This window comes from Macaca thibetana, chromosome 4, assembly GCF_024542745.1.
Source record: "Macaca thibetana thibetana isolate TM-01 chromosome 4, ASM2454274v1, whole genome shotgun sequence".
Classification (NCBI taxonomy): Eukaryota; Metazoa; Chordata; class Mammalia; order Primates; family Cercopithecidae; genus Macaca; species Macaca thibetana.
In genome coordinates this window covers 70,705,587-70,719,923 of record NC_065581.1, presented here as the reverse complement: position 1 = coordinate 70,719,923, position 14,337 = coordinate 70,705,587, and the positions used below count along the sequence as shown (strand labels likewise).

Below are 14,337 nucleotides of genomic sequence, written 5' to 3'. Positions count from 1 at the left end.
GCCTCCCGGGTTCATGCCATTCTCCTGCCTCAGCCTCCCTAGAAGCTGGGACTACAGGCGCCCACCACCACGCCCGGCTAATTTTTTTGTATTTTTAGTAGAGACAGGGTTTCACCGTGTTCGCCAGGATGGTCTCGATTTCCTGACCTCGTGATCCGCCCGCCTCGGCCTCCCAAAGTGCTGGGATTACAGGCGTGAGCCACCACGCCCGGCGAAACCTTTCATTATTCAAATTTTTAATTAAAATTACGAACACTGGGAAAAAATTCATTGATACTGGTTGTCTTAGGATACTGGAAATAAAGGAAAATTGTCTAACTTGCTACATGTTCTATAAGACCACCTCCGACGTTTTGTTTAAAACATGATACACTTGCTTGAATGATTTAAAAATGGTAACCATCCGGAGAGTCAGAAGATAACAGCATGGGGCAGAAGAGAGAAAACCGACACATTCAACAAGCCTGCCCTGGGTCCAATCTACCTATCTCTGGGAGGTAACGATGAAACCTTAACCTATCCAGCAAAGGCGATTCCCAGTCAGCAGAGTCGTCAATTCAAACTCACAGTGTTAATCAGCTATAAGGTGGGCAGAGGTCTTTCAGGCTAAGTATATCTTACGAGGCAAAGATGACGAAGGAGAGCGTTGGAGACCCAACAGGAGGCCAGATGAATACTAGTTCAAAGTCAAAGAGGCAATCCCGGCGACTGAGGCAGCACAGGAAGTGCCCGATGTGCCGCTAGGCCAGGGCGTCGATTGCACCAGCTCACCCCGACGCGGTGCTAGGCGCCGCCGGAAGGGGCGGAGCGGGTGGAATATGGTAAAAGAGAGTCCGAGCTTCGCGCCTGGGTCTGGAGGAGGTCCCGCGAAAGCCACCTCGAGCACGCTCCGCGGCTGCTGGTCCCAGTATGGTCGATGACGCTGGTGCTGCTGAGTCCCAGCGGGGCAAACAGACCCCGGCCGACTCCCTGGAGCAGCTGCGTATGTTACCACTTCCGCCGCCGCAGATTCGCATCCGGCCTTGGTGGTTTCCGGTGCAGGAACTGGGAGACCCTTTGGTGTTCTACCTGGAGGCATGGCTGGCAGACGAGCTCTTTGGTGAGCGACCCCAGGTGTGCTAGTGGGCTGTCTACCTCCAGTCTGAGAGAAACTCGGCAGAGCAGCTCTCTACAGCTTCTTTCCCAGATTCGCAAGCCAAAAGTGTTGCAGTGATTGCCCACCTTCCAGCTCTTCCCTTCCCTGGCCAACGTTCCCTTAAAATTCAGCTTGTAACTTGCCACGGTGCGGCCCCTCAGAGTCTTTCCTTACTTGTTTAGGCCCGGACCGAGCCATGATTCCAGAAATGGAATGGACGAGCCAGGCCCTGATGACAGTGGACATAGTGGACTCTGGGAACCTAGTCGAAATCACCGTTTTTGGACGGCCCAGTGTACAGAATCGGGTGAAGAGCATGCTCCTGTGCCTGGCATCGTTTCACCGAGAACATCGTGCCCGAGGTGAGGGTCTTTGAGAACCTGCATGTGGAGGAAGCCACGAGTGACTGTACTGGCCTTGCTCGGTTTCCTTCCATCCTCCCTTAACCTTCTCAGAATTTCTTGGTTTCCAGACCCCAGGGGCTGCACGAAGTTTGTTGGGAGGGGATCCCGGGGTAGGACCTTGGGAAAGTCAGCGGAGATCTGATACATTCAGGCCCATCACTGCCCAAGTCAGCCTCAGCTGGGTTACGACGCTATCGCAGATCCCAGGTTCGGAGCCTCCACCGCAGGTCTTTCTCTCCTCCCCAACTCCCAATCACGGAGTAGTTCGAAACAGCGAACCGTTTTCCCTGTCCATGGTTAGCATCAACTGCTTCTCTTCCAGCTGAGAAGATGAAACACCTTGAGAAGAACTTGAAGGCCCATGCATCAGACCCCCACTCTCCCCAGGATCCTGTTGCTTAAGACAAGATAGTTACTGTCGGGAACATCTTAACAACTTTCCAACTTTTTCTGCTAAAGTTGAAGAGAAGCAAGTATAGCATTCCTAAATCCCTGCATTCCTTTTTCCTGTGTCTTGATGGAATGTGGTTTATTTTGTTGCAAGAGTGAGCTTGAACTATTCTAATAAAGAAATGGCTATTTTGCCAATGGCATTAAGATCTTCACACACTTATAATAAAGCAAATTTATAAAAGATTGACTCTTATGTTTTGATATGAAGGGTGGGCAGAAGGCTGGCAGGTTGTAGTTTTGTAGGTTTTTGTTTTTGTTTTTTTGTTTTTGTTTTGTTTTATTGTTTTGTTTTTTTCTTCCTGAATTCCCATCATTTTGAAACTCCTAATCCTTCTATGATTTTATGGTCAGAATGAGGCCCTCACCCACAGGGGGCAGATATGCAGGGGCAGATAACCTCACAAATGGTGATCTGTTTTGTTTTTACATAATTGGCTCTCAAACTTTAAAGCTTGTAAAAAATCACCTTGGGAGCTTGTTAAAACACAATTTCCTAGGCTCATTCTCCAGAGAATTCTGATTCAGTACTGTTGGGGTGGGGCTTGTAATTTGCATTTCTGATGAGCTCACAGGTACTACCAAAGCAGCTTATCTGAGGCTCTCACTTTGCAGCTGGTAATTGACCCTCCAAAGAGCACCAGCTGTGCGTTTTCCTGGAGTGGGGTGTCCGTCTGGCACAGGATGACATTCCAACAAGCGGGCCTGGGCGGTCAGCATTCATTAATGGTAGCTTTGCGATTCACCACGGAAGAAAAGGGATCCCTGGCACCTTGGCTTGTGGATGGCGCCCTGCCTTGGAGCCGGCTGTCTCCCTTTTTCTGCAAGGCGAGGCTGCACAGGTGTCCAGCATGGGCAAGATTGTTTTTCCATTACGTGTTGTACTGAGATTACCAATCTCTGCAAAACAGCTCCTATCCTTGCTGCCCCACTTTCTGGAAGTAGAATTTTTGGGGTGAAAGGTGTCAAAAGCCCTGTGGCTTCAAGCGCAATTAGGATTGGTTTGAGACTCATGGAATTTATGCATTCCTTGGCAATAAAGTGTTCTAGCCTTCTGCAAGCGTTTTAAACTCAAGTCTCTTTAATTGTACATTTTTGATTAGAGGTGATGTTGAATGTTTTCTTTGTTTCAGTTTTACATTTTTCTGTATTAATTCCTTTCTTGACTTCTTTCAACTGGTGAAGATAAGGATTTTTATTTATCTCTATAAGCTTTTGTAACAATGGTCTGTTATTACCAGCATTTTCCACCCTCTTACATTTTTTTTTTGCATGTGATTTTTATTTTATGTAGTTAAATCAATTACTGTTTCCTATGTGTTCTCCCATATCCCCACCGTCTTAAGAGCTCCTAATTTTCTCCCATAGAAATTTGATTAATTCTTTCAAGTTTTTCCTGGTGTGATTTTTAATGTATGTTTATTTATTTATTTATTTAGAGATGGAGTCTTGCTCTGTCATCCAGGCTGGAGTGCAGTGGTGTGATCTCAGCTCACTACAACCTCTGCCTCCCTGATTTAAGCAATTCTTCTGGGTCAGCCTCCCAAGTAGCTGGGATTACTGGCATGTGCCACCACACCTAGCTAATTTTCGTATTTTTAGTAGAGACGGGGTTTCACCATGTTGGCAAGGGTAGTCTCAAACTCCTGACCTCAGGTGATTCTCCCACCTTGGCCTCCGAAAGTGCTGGGATTAGAGGCATGAGCCACTGCACCTGGCCCTGGTGGGGTTTTTATTTTTATTTATTTATTTTTATTTTATTTTACTTTTTGAGATGGAGTCTCACATTGTCGCCCAGGCTGGAGTGCAGTGGCACAATCTCGGCTCACTGCAACCTCCATCTCCCAGGTTCAAGCAATTCTCCTGCCTCAGCCTCCAGTGTGGCAACCTCTCCTGTTTCTCCACGCCAAGCAGCTGGCTTGGCTTGATGACATCTATAATTCCAGCATGATATAGAGTTTCCATTTATTGGGTGTTTAGAGAAAGAAGCAGCCATATGAATAGGTGAAACTTAAAGTGTCAGTTCCAGGAAAGATGTTCATAGATGTTTTGGATGAGTTGAAAAGGTTGTGAGGGCCGGGCACGGTGGCTCAGGCCTGTATTCCCAGCACTTTGGGAGGCTGAGGCAGGTGGATCACCTGAGGTCAGGAGTTCAAGACCAGCCTGGCCAACATGGTGAAACCCCGTCTCTACTAAAAATACAAAAATCAGCCAGGCGTGGTGGTGGGCGCCTGTAATTCCAGCTGCTTGGGAGGCTGAGGCAGTAAAATTGCTTAGACCCCGGAGGTGAAGATTGCAGTGGAATGCCATTGCATTTCAGCCTAGGTGACAGAGCGAGACTCTGTCTCAAAAAAAAAAAAAAGTAGACTTGCCCTCTTAAATGTTAAAACAGTCTACAAAGCTACTTAATTAAAATAGGAGGTAGACAGCAGAAAAAGTAGAAAAGTTACACATGAACATAGATTGGTTAACACTGAATTTGGTCAAGGACAATGAAAACAGCTTGTAAAGGAGAGAATCCAACATTCTGGTAAGGTGGGTATTACACAGAGAAAAACAACATACACATTGAGTTTTAGTTCTGTGATGTATCCTCATCTGAAACTGATTTTGTGTTGATTTTGAATTTAAAATGTTCTAAGTTCTTCTAAAATTAGTCAACTATTTTAATAAAATGATTACCGGTTAAAAGTTGCTAATAAGTTTTTGTAAATTCAGCTTTATGTCGTAATTCCCTTATTGTAAGGTACATGATATTTTATTTTATTTTATTTTTTTTTTTTTTTTATTTTCACCCAGGCTGGAAGTGGCGCGAGTGACTAATTAGTGGTGACAAAAAGTTTTTTTTTTTTGTATTTTTTTGTGATAGACGATCTCCTGACCTTCCCTCTGAAAGTGCTGGGATTAAAGTTAGCGGCCTTGATTATTTTAAACTCGAGTGATAATTAGTGGTGACAAAAAGTTTGTGATAGACATTCCCCTGATATTTAAAGTTAGCTTTGAACTTTTAAAAATTACTAGTGGCCGGGCGCGGTGGCTCAAGCCTGTAATCCCAGCACTTTGGGAGGCCGAGGCGGGTGGATCACGAGGTCAGGAGATCGAGACCATCCTGGCTAACATGGTGAAACCCCGTCTCTACTAAAAATACAAAAAACTAGCCGGGCGTGGTGGCGGGCGCCTGTAGTCCCAGCTACTCGGAGGCTGAGGCGGGAGAATGGCGTGAACCCGGGAGGCGGAGCTTGCAGTGAGCCGAGATCGCGCCACTGCACTCCAGCCTCAGCGAGACTCCGTCTCAAAAAAAAAAATAATAAATAAAATAAAATAAAATAAAAATTACTAGTGATTGGCTGGGCGTGGTGGCTCACACCTGTAATCCCAGCACTTTGGGAGGCCCAGGCGGCGGGCGGATAACCTGAGGTCAGACCAGTCTGGCCAACATGGTGAAGCCCCTTCTGTACCCAAAACGCAAAAATTAGCTGGGCGTGGTGGCGCGGGCCTGTAGTCCCAGCAACTGGGGAGGCTGAGGCAGGAGAATTGTTTGAAACCGGGAGGCAGAGGTTGTGTTGAGGCGAGATGGGGCCACTGCACTCCAGCCTGGGGGACAGAGTGAGACTCCATCTCCAAAATAAAATGAAAATTATCAGTGATTCTTGGTTAAAAAAAAAAAAATCCCAATTAAATCCTAATTACAGAATTACTGCATGCTATTGTTTAATCCTAGCACCCAGCTGTTGGCTTGCATTCTTCTAGATTAATTCGCAGGCTCAGGGACCTGCATCCCAGTGCCCTGATCAGAGCTGTGACCCGGGAAGCCAAAGTGTTCTCTGCTCAGGCTCCTCGCTGCCGTAGTAACTGAGGAAAGAGTAGCCGGTGCCTGTATCTTGCTGGTGTCCAAGACCTTCCTGGAAGGTGGGTGACCCAAGCAAGACCTGAAGACGGCAACAGTGCAGCCGGAGAGTGCAGCTCGGCTCTCTTCGTTTCCCCTTTCCCCGAGGTAATTTTCCCCAGCGGGGAAAGTGTTCTGTGGCAGCGTCGCCATACACCCAGGGCCTTCCAAATCCAGCTGGCCCCCAAGCGACCCGGTTTTCTCATCCCAAGTCACCTTGAGTAGAACCACAGCGGGCTTGGAGAGGTTTCCTAGTGGGCCAGAGAAGCTTCTCACCTGTTAAAGCCAGATGCGCGCGGTTAAGGAGTACAAGGGGCACAGCGGACCACAGCCAGGGAAGATTGCGACCCCGGGCGGCTGGGAGCCAGAAGCCCCACCTGTCTCGAGGTAAAGAGCGGCGCAGGGCAGAACTGGGCTGTTGGAGGAATACGCCTTTCCCTCCCCTCTACCTTCCAAAATACAGACGTCAGGGAAATGCAATTGTTTATTAGAACTCAAGTTTGTGTTGACAACCACTCAACAGAAGGTGTAAAACAAAAACAATCCACGTCAACCTCCCCGGCCAGCCCGGCTTCCTGGACTAAAGTAGCGGGGGGCTTCCACTTTGCAATTATTTATTAGAACTCAGGTTTGTGTTTGCAGCCATTCAACAGAAGGGGTAAAAAAAAAAAAACAATCTACATCATCCACCCTTACCCCAGCTTCAGGGGCTGAAGTAGGGGGCGGCTTCTAGTTTGCAATTTTTTATTAGAACTCAAGTTTGTGTTTGCAACCATTCAACAGAAGGGGTAAAACAAAAAATCCACATCCTCCTCCTCCCAACCGCAGCTTCTGGGCGAAGTACGGGCTTTCACTTTAACCCCTGACTGGCTCTGGCTCCAGGGCCCGAGATGCCTTCATAATCTGGTAACTGGGGCCCGGGTATCCTCGCGAAACCGCTGGGTCACTGCCTTGCTGGCAGCTTCGGGGGATCGCTGGGTCCCGGACTGGTTGGCAGCCTCGAGAGACTGCTGGGTCCCGGTCTCCCGCACCTCCACCGGAGAACCCTGTGTCCCGACCTCCCGGACCTCCACCGAACGCTGGGTCCCGGCCTCCCGGACTTCTGTTGAAGACAGCTGGATCTCGGCCTTCTTAGTGGCGACATCCTGGGCGAGGGCCTTTCCTGAGCCTGAAAGAAGAGCAGTGTGCGGAGGCCACAGCTGTGTCCCTATATCCTCTCCAAAAAAGGACAGTCACCCAAGCGGCCTGCGGGAGTAGGAACCAGGAATCCCAGAACGCGGGTTCACTTTGGCCTTCTGGATCCATGGCAACCGCCCCGTCTCCCACCCACTAACCGGGGGCAGACTGGGAGGGCGAGACTGCAGCCCCAGCAGCCAGGAAACCCCAGGATCACTCCTACGGAGCCAGGGTTTGCTCCAGGTAGCCCCATTCCCAGCCCCGTACCTTTCGCCTGGAGCTGTCGGTGATAGTCAGCCAAGTTCATGATCATCTTGATTGTGTCCTCCTGGTAAGAAGGCCTCCCAAATACCAAGATCTCAGCCTCGCCGTTAGGGTCCAACCGATTCACATGAATCAAGATTTGGGACATACCCTGGACGTGCGGGATGCGTTCTCGGTCCCTGCCTGCGCGGGTAGTAGAGAGGCTGTGAGGGTTGGGTGGCTCCCGGGGGTCTTGGGAGGGGAAAGTGGAAGGAGGAGACAGCCAGAGGGCATTGGCTACTGGGGAGGCTTGCCCTGGAACGCAGTGGGATGTGGATGTGGGCGGCAGAAAGAAGCCGCATAGGGGCTGCCCCTCCTTGCTCCACTCACCGAAGATCTTTTCCACCAGCCAAACCTCAAGGCGAACTACCTTCGGATTCTTCAGGAACTCAGAGTGGAACCAGGAGAACCGCTTAGGAAGGTGACCAAGCACCTCGACTGGCATTGCTTTTGGCTGCATCAGTTGCACGAGCGTCGGAAACCGCCTGGGAGTGTCCATGCTGCGCCCGGTCCTGCAGGAGACAAGACCACCACAGCAAACCCAAAGGCCAAGCTGGAGCTAGGCGACTAGAACTGCGGTTTCGCCTGGGCCTTATTTAAAGTGCTTTTGGCCAGCCCCTCCTCTCCAACCGCGCCCTTCTCATTGGGTCCCAGGCCTCGCCTCCGCCTCCAGGAGCCCCGGCTTTTTCCGAGGCAGCGCAAGTGCACCGGTTCCTGCGTTGCTCTCAGTGTCTCTTCTGCCAGGAGCAGCCCTTTCCCCAGCGCACCCGGTAGGAGGAACCGGGCTCTGGGCACCAGGAATCCGCTGGTGCCCAGCGGGAGTCTTAACCATGGACTCAGGAAGGCGTGGACAAGCCCAGTATCTCTCCCAGAGGAAGGAACTGATACTTGCAGAATGAATACTTCATACCTCCCTCACTCGCGTCTGATCCCTGGCCACTACGTTTTCTCCCTCTGGCACCAGGTTTTCAGATTATTCTGTCACTTGCCTGAGACAGCTGAGTACAGAGCAGAATAAGCGCCCGCCTTTTTGTTTTGTTTTGTTTTGTTTTGCTATAGGGTCTGTGTAGTGAGATTTGCATAGTAAAAAAAAGGAGGGGATAGAAAAAAAGTTATGGGGTCTGGCTATGTTGCCCAGGTTGGCTTCGAACTCCAGGGCTGAAAAAAATCCTCCCTCTTTAGCCTCCCCAGTGGTGGGACTATAAAGCGCTTTTAATTAATGCAGCAATGAACACACCTAACCACAGATGGTTCTCGTGGTTTGGACACCAGAGGAGATTCCTTGAAAATTTTTGACATCTCTGTTCTTTTTTATTTTTAATTTTTTAAATTGGAGACAGGATCTCTGTCACCCAGGCTAGAGGGCAGTGGTGTGATTATAGCTCACTGCAGCCTCCAACTCCTGGGCTCAAGAGATCCTCCCTCTTCAGCTGCCCCAGTAGCAGGGACTACAAGCCTCTGACACCATGCCCAGTGATGCCTCTGTTCTCTAAATAACACAATTATATTTGTCTCATCCTTCCTTTCCTTTCTCCTTTCCCTTTTCCTTTCCTTTCTTTTCCCCTTCCCTTTCTGACAAGGGTTCATTATGTTGCCCAAGCTGGTCTCAAGCAATCCTTCTGGCCTGGGCAAAATGATAAAACCCTATCGCTACAAAAAAAATACAAAAATTAGCTGGGCGAAGTTGCACACCCCTGTAGTCCCAGCTACTGGGAAGGCTGAGGTGGGACAATCACCTGATCCCAGAGAGGCTGAGGCTACAGTAAGCAGTGATGGTGCCTCTGCACTCCCCGCGGGGTGACAGAGTGAGACCCTGTCTCAAAAAATAATAATAACTGAGCCAGGTGCGGCGGCTCACGCCTGTAATCCTAGCACCTTGGGAGGCTGAGGCGGGTGGATCATGAGGTCAGGAGATCAAGACCATCCTGGCTAACACGGTGAAACTCCACCTCTACTAAAACAAAACAAAACAAAAAGTGTGAAAATAATAACTTTTAACTGTGTTGCTATAAGATAAATAATAATTTATAATTTATTTTTATTCAGTATTGAAACACTAAAGAGAACTTCAGGTTTGCCACATTAATAGACCAAATGTATATATTCAGGCCGCGCCCAGCCGGCCAAATATATTTAATATATAGGAATGATTTAGTAGTTGGGAAATTCTTACTTGCTAATTGAGACAATTAAAGTACTTTGCAAAACAACAAGAAAAAACAACCCCATTAAAAACTGGGCAAAGCCGGATGCGGTGGCTCACGCCAGCAGTTCTAGAGCAGCCTGGCCAACATGGCGAAATCCTGTCTCTACTAAAAATACAAAAATTAGCCAGGCGTGCTGACTGGCGCCTGTAATCCCAGCTACTCCGAAAGCTGAGGCATGAGAATCGCTTGAACGTGGGAGGCAGAGGTTGCAATGAGCCTGTATTCCAGTCTGCGGGATAGAGTGAGACTCTGTCTCCACAAAACAAAGAAACAAACAAACAAAACTGGACAAGGAACATGAAGAGATGTTTCTCCAAAGAAGAAATACAGGCAGCCAACAAACACATGAAAAATGCTCAGTATCACTAATCAGAAGAGGAATGCAAATTAAAATCACACCGATATACCATCATACACCAGTCACAATGGCTTTTATTAAAAAGTCAAAAAACAGGCCGGGTGTAGTGGCTCACGCATGTAATCCCAGCAATTTGGGAGGCCAAGGCGGGCACATCACCTGAGGCCAGGAGTTCAAGACTAGCCTGGCCAACATGGTGAAACCCCATCTCTACTAAAAATACAAAAATTAGCCAGGCATGATGGCAGGGGCCTGTAATTCCAGCTACTCGCGAGGCTGAGGCAGGAGGATCGCTTGAACCCGGGAGGCGGAGGTTGCGGTGAGCCAAGATCGTACCATTGCACTCCATCCTGGGCGACAGGGCGAGACTCCCTCTCAAAAAACAAACAAACCCCCCCAAAACAAAAACAAAAACAAACAAACAAAAAAACAAAAAACAAAAAAAATGACAGGGCATGGTGGTTCACGCCTGTAATCCTAGCACTTTCGGAGGCTAGGATTTATATATCTACCACTGTCTTTCACCCTCTTCCAACCCAAGTAAGCTGGGACTTAACTACATGCATCAGACCTAGATCCTCTTAAAACAGAGATATGATTTTGTTAAATCAATATTCAATGTTTGCACTATTAGGACTTTGTAAACTATTCATAGCTGTATATACTTTACTATGATTTCTTTCCTTGACAAAGTTTTGTTTTTCTAGATATTAATAATGGATTTATTTATTTATTTATTTTTTATGAGACAGCGTCTCACTCTGTCACCCAGGCTAGAATGCAGTAACCCATCATAGTTCACCACAGCCTCCAACTTCTGGGCTCAAGTGATCCTCCCACCTCAGCTTCCTAAGTAGCTAAGATCACCGGCATGTGCCACCACAACTAATTCATTTTAATTTTTTTTTTAGGACAGGCTAGTCTTTGTTTTTTGTTTTTTGGTTTTTTTGTTTGTTTGTTTGTTTGTTTTGAGACGGAGTCTTGCTCTGTCGACAGGCTGGAGTACGGTGGTGCGATCTCGGCTCACTGCAACCTCTACCTCCTGGGTTCAAGTGATTCTCGTGCCTCAGCCTCCTGAGTAGCTGGGATTACAGGCACCTGCCACCATGCCCAGCTAATTTTTGTATTTTTAATAGAGACAGGCTTTACTATGTCTCAGTGCCTGCAACATGGCCACTGTATGCCCAGGCTGGTCTCAAACTCCTGGGCTCAAGCGATTCTCCCACCTCAGCCTCCCAAAGTGTTGGGATTACCGGCATGAGCCACAGAAACCAGCCTTATTTCTTTTTTTTTTTTTTTTTTTTTTTTTTTTTTTTTTTTTTTTTGAGACGGAGTCTCGCTCTGCCGCCCAGGCTGGAGTGCAGTGGCCGGATCTCAGCTCACTGCAAGCTCCGCCTCCCGGGTTCACGCCATTCTCCTGCCTCAGCCTCCCGAGTAGCTGGGACTACAGGCGCCGCCACCTCGCCCGGCTAGTTTTTTGTATTTTTAAAGTAGAGACGGGGTTTCACCGTGTCAGCCAGGGATGGTCTCGATCTCCTGACCTCGTGATCCGCCCGTCTCGGCCTCCCAAAGTGCTGGGATTACAGGCTTGAGCCACCGCGCCCGGCCGCCTTATTTCTTTAGTATGTATTTTTTCCCGATCTTCAGGAATATTTATCTTGCATGCTATCTTTACTTGTGCCAGTATTGCTATTGGAATCAGTACCCTACATGTCATTTCTTACAACGGGGAGTATAACTATAGGATTAAATTTCAAATGGAGAATTGCTGAGTCAAAGGATCTGTAAATTTCCAATTGATAAGGTATTGCCAAATGGCATCCCATTGAGGTCGAACCAACCTATATACTCACCAGCCTTGTTGCTAACATTATAATGTGATAAACATTGACATTAATTTTGGGTAAAACCAATGCATATGCTTGTAAGTGTTCCTCCTTTCTAAAAAATCATTATTGAGAAATGCAAGTAGGGATGGGTGGCAAGCAGAGCCCATGCAATGGCTATGACACTTGCTGCAACCCAGACCTACAGCAGAAGTGACCTTTAACATTCGGTTATAAAAATTTTCTCCAGGGCCGGGTATGGTGGCTCACACCTGTAATCCCAGCACTTTGGGAGGCCGAGGCTGGAGGATTGCTTGAGGCTAGGAGTTCTAGACCAACCTGGGCAACATAGGGAAAGCCCCATCTCTATAAAAACTAAAAAATTAGTCATGCATGGTGGCGCGTGCCTGTGGTCTCAGCTACTTGGAAGACTGAGGTGGGAGGATCGCTTGAACCAGGGAGGCCAAAGCTGCAGTGAGCTGAGATCACCACACTGTACTCAACCTGGACAACAGAGTGAGACATTGTCTCAAAAATAAATAAATAAATAAATAAATAAATAAATAAATAAATAAAACTTTTTCTCCAAATAATTTGTTGAAATCACTCAAGTCTTCAAAGTTTAACTTTCCAACTGTTGGTTCAAACCTGCACTGAAATTCTGGCCTTCAGTATCCTAGCAAAAAATCTCCCTTTGCAAGATGTTGAGGTGTATTGGAGAAACCGCCATTTTAAACAACAGAAATCGAGCTCAGATCGAAGTTGACAGAGGGCAAGGCAAGGCATTCCTAAGGACCAAGTGGAACCCAACTGGAGAGGAAGAGGACACATTCAACATGCTGTGGAGGAGGGAGAGTGGGTTTTATCCAGGATCACATGGGATAAATGCAAGGACAGGCTCAAGTTTCCCACATGCAGCATTTCTCAATCCCATTTTCCTTGGCAAGAGTTCTTCTCGTTACTAGGCTCTTCCAATATAGACTAAGCTCTTGCCCTGGAAGGATTCTCTGTACTTTACAGATTTCCTAAGAAGGAAAAAGCCACTGTCTGTGGAGCTGGAAGGAGGCGTGACAGGACCCAGTCAGCCAAGGTCCCCCGACCCCTCCCCAGCTGGGACCTCGGGCTGCACCCAGGCTGCGCTGGGTGGGGTGGAAGCGCCCCCTAGCTGGACAGAGTCCCTCCCATATGCCCTGCACTCCGGGCCCTGTGGCCGGCTAGGCCGCCTAAGAGCGCAGAAGGACGCAGGAGCCGAGGGGCCTCCAGACCGCACGCCTGGGGGATCAGACCGCCCGCCAGGACCCCTAGTGCTGTTGGCCATGCCGGCCTCCCCACCCTCCGACTCTTACGGGAGGTGATCAGGATCCTGGAGTCCTTGCCTGAATGCAAAGTAAATGTATAAAAGTAATCACAGTTTAAAAAATCTCATAGTACTGAGGTGTACAAAGTGAAGAGAGGCCGGGCGTAGTGGCTCACGCCTGTAATCCTAGCACTTTGGGAGGCTGAGGCGGACAGATTGCCTGTGCTCAGGAGTTCGAGACCAGCCTAGGCAACACGGTGGAAGCTCGTCTCTACTAAAAATACAAAAAAATTAGCCGGGCGTGGTGGCGCGCGCCTGCAATCTCAGCTACTCGGGAGACTGAGGCAGGAGAATCGCTTGAACCTGGGAGGAGGCTGCAGTGAGCCGAGATGGTGCCAGTGCACTCCAACCTGGGCGACAGAATGAGACTCCATCTCAAAATAAACAAACAAAAAACAAAATCCAAAATAAGCGGAGGAGCCAAAGGGGAGACAAGAAGCCAATGTGGCCGGGCGCGGTGGCTCAAGCCTGTAATCCCAGCACTTTGGGAGGCCGAGACGGGCGGATCACGAGGTCAGGAGATCGAGACCATCCTGGCTAACACGGTGAAACCCTGTCTCTACTAAAAAATACAAAAAACTAGCCGGGCGAGGTGGCGGGCGCCTGTAGTCCCAGCTACTCGGGAGGCTGAGGCAGGAGAATGGCGTAAACCCGGGAGGCGGAGCTTGCAGTGAGCCGAGAACGCGCCACTGCACTCCAGCCTGGGTGACAGCCAGACTCCGTCTCAAATAAATAAATAAATAAATAAATAAATAAATAAATAAGAAGCCAATGTGTTTATTTTGGGACGTGTAGAAGCCTCGAGAACATGAAGATGAAAAAGTATAGGGCAGGGGTGGTGGCTCACGCCTCTAATCACAGCACTTTGGGAGAAGGCCAAGAAGGGAGGATTGCTTGAGTCCAGGAGTTCAAGAACAGTCTGGGCAACATGGCGAAACTCTGTCTCTACAAAAACAAAATAAAACAAAACAGAAACAGAAACAAAGAAACAAAAAACCCACAAAAATTAACTGGGCGCGGTGTTTTGTGCCTGTAGTCCCAGCTACTGGGGGCTGAGGTGGGAGGATCACTTAAACCTAGGAGGTGGGGCCGGGTACGGTGGTTCACGCCTGTAATCCCAGCACTTTGGGAGGCCGAGGTGGGCGGATCACCTGAGGTTGGGAGTTCGAGACCAGCCTGACCAACACGGAGAAACCCTGTCTCTATTAAAAATACAAAATTAGCCGGGTGTGGTG

General features: G+C 48.5%; 2 protein-coding genes across 2 annotated transcripts; one reads left to right on the top strand and one right to left on the bottom strand.

Annotated features, from left to right (window-relative positions):
- Positions 1 to 804: 804 nt before the first annotated feature.
- On the top strand, positions 805 to 2,173 carry OOEP (oocyte expressed protein). The gene is made up of 3 exons (XM_050786532.1): positions 805 to 1,099; positions 1,318 to 1,497; positions 1,862 to 2,173. The coding sequence occupies exons 1-3, from the start codon at positions 910 to 912 to the stop codon at positions 1,939 to 1,941; spliced, it is 450 nt and encodes a 149-aa protein (XP_050642489.1). The 5' UTR covers positions 805 to 909; the 3' UTR covers positions 1,942 to 2,173.
- Positions 2,174 to 6,593: 4,420 nt separating this feature from the next.
- Positions 6,594 to 7,898, bottom strand: KHDC3L (KH domain containing 3 like, subcortical maternal complex member). Its single transcript, XM_050786543.1, has 3 exons — positions 7,685 to 7,898; positions 7,319 to 7,498; positions 6,594 to 7,043 (listed from the first exon to the last, which is right to left on the bottom strand). The coding sequence occupies exons 1-3, from the start codon at positions 7,851 to 7,853 to the stop codon at positions 6,772 to 6,774; spliced, it is 621 nt and encodes a 206-aa protein (XP_050642500.1). The 5' UTR covers positions 7,854 to 7,898; the 3' UTR covers positions 6,594 to 6,771.
- Between the last annotated feature and the right edge of the window lie 6,439 nt (positions 7,899 to 14,337).

What these genes read in the sequence shown, in the direction of transcription:
- OOEP (XM_050786532.1), top strand. Translation starts at nt 910, where the DNA reads ATGGTCGATGACGCTGGTGCTGCTGAGTCCCAGCGGGGCAAACAGACC. An exon ending in GCTGGCAGACGAGCTCTTTG is followed by an intron (nt 1,100 to 1,317) that starts GTGAGCGACCCC and finishes TTACTTGTTTAG; the next exon opens with GCCCGGACCGAGCCATGATT. An exon ending in CCGAGAACATCGTGCCCGAG is followed by an intron (nt 1,498 to 1,861) that starts GTGAGGGTCTTT and finishes CTTCTCTTCCAG; the next exon opens with CTGAGAAGATGAAACACCTT.
- KHDC3L (XM_050786543.1), bottom strand. Translation starts at nt 7,853, where the DNA reads ATGGACACTCCCAGGCGGTTTCCGACGCTCGTGCAACTGATGCAGCCA. An exon ending in GCTGGTGGAAAAGATCTTCG is followed by an intron (nt 7,499 to 7,684) that starts GTGAGTGGAGCA and finishes CTACCCGCGCAG; the next exon opens with GCAGGGACCGAGAACGCATC. An exon ending in CCGACAGCTCCAGGCGAAAG is followed by an intron (nt 7,044 to 7,318) that starts GTACGGGGCTGG and finishes CTCTTCTTTCAG; the next exon opens with GCTCAGGAAAGGCCCTCGCC.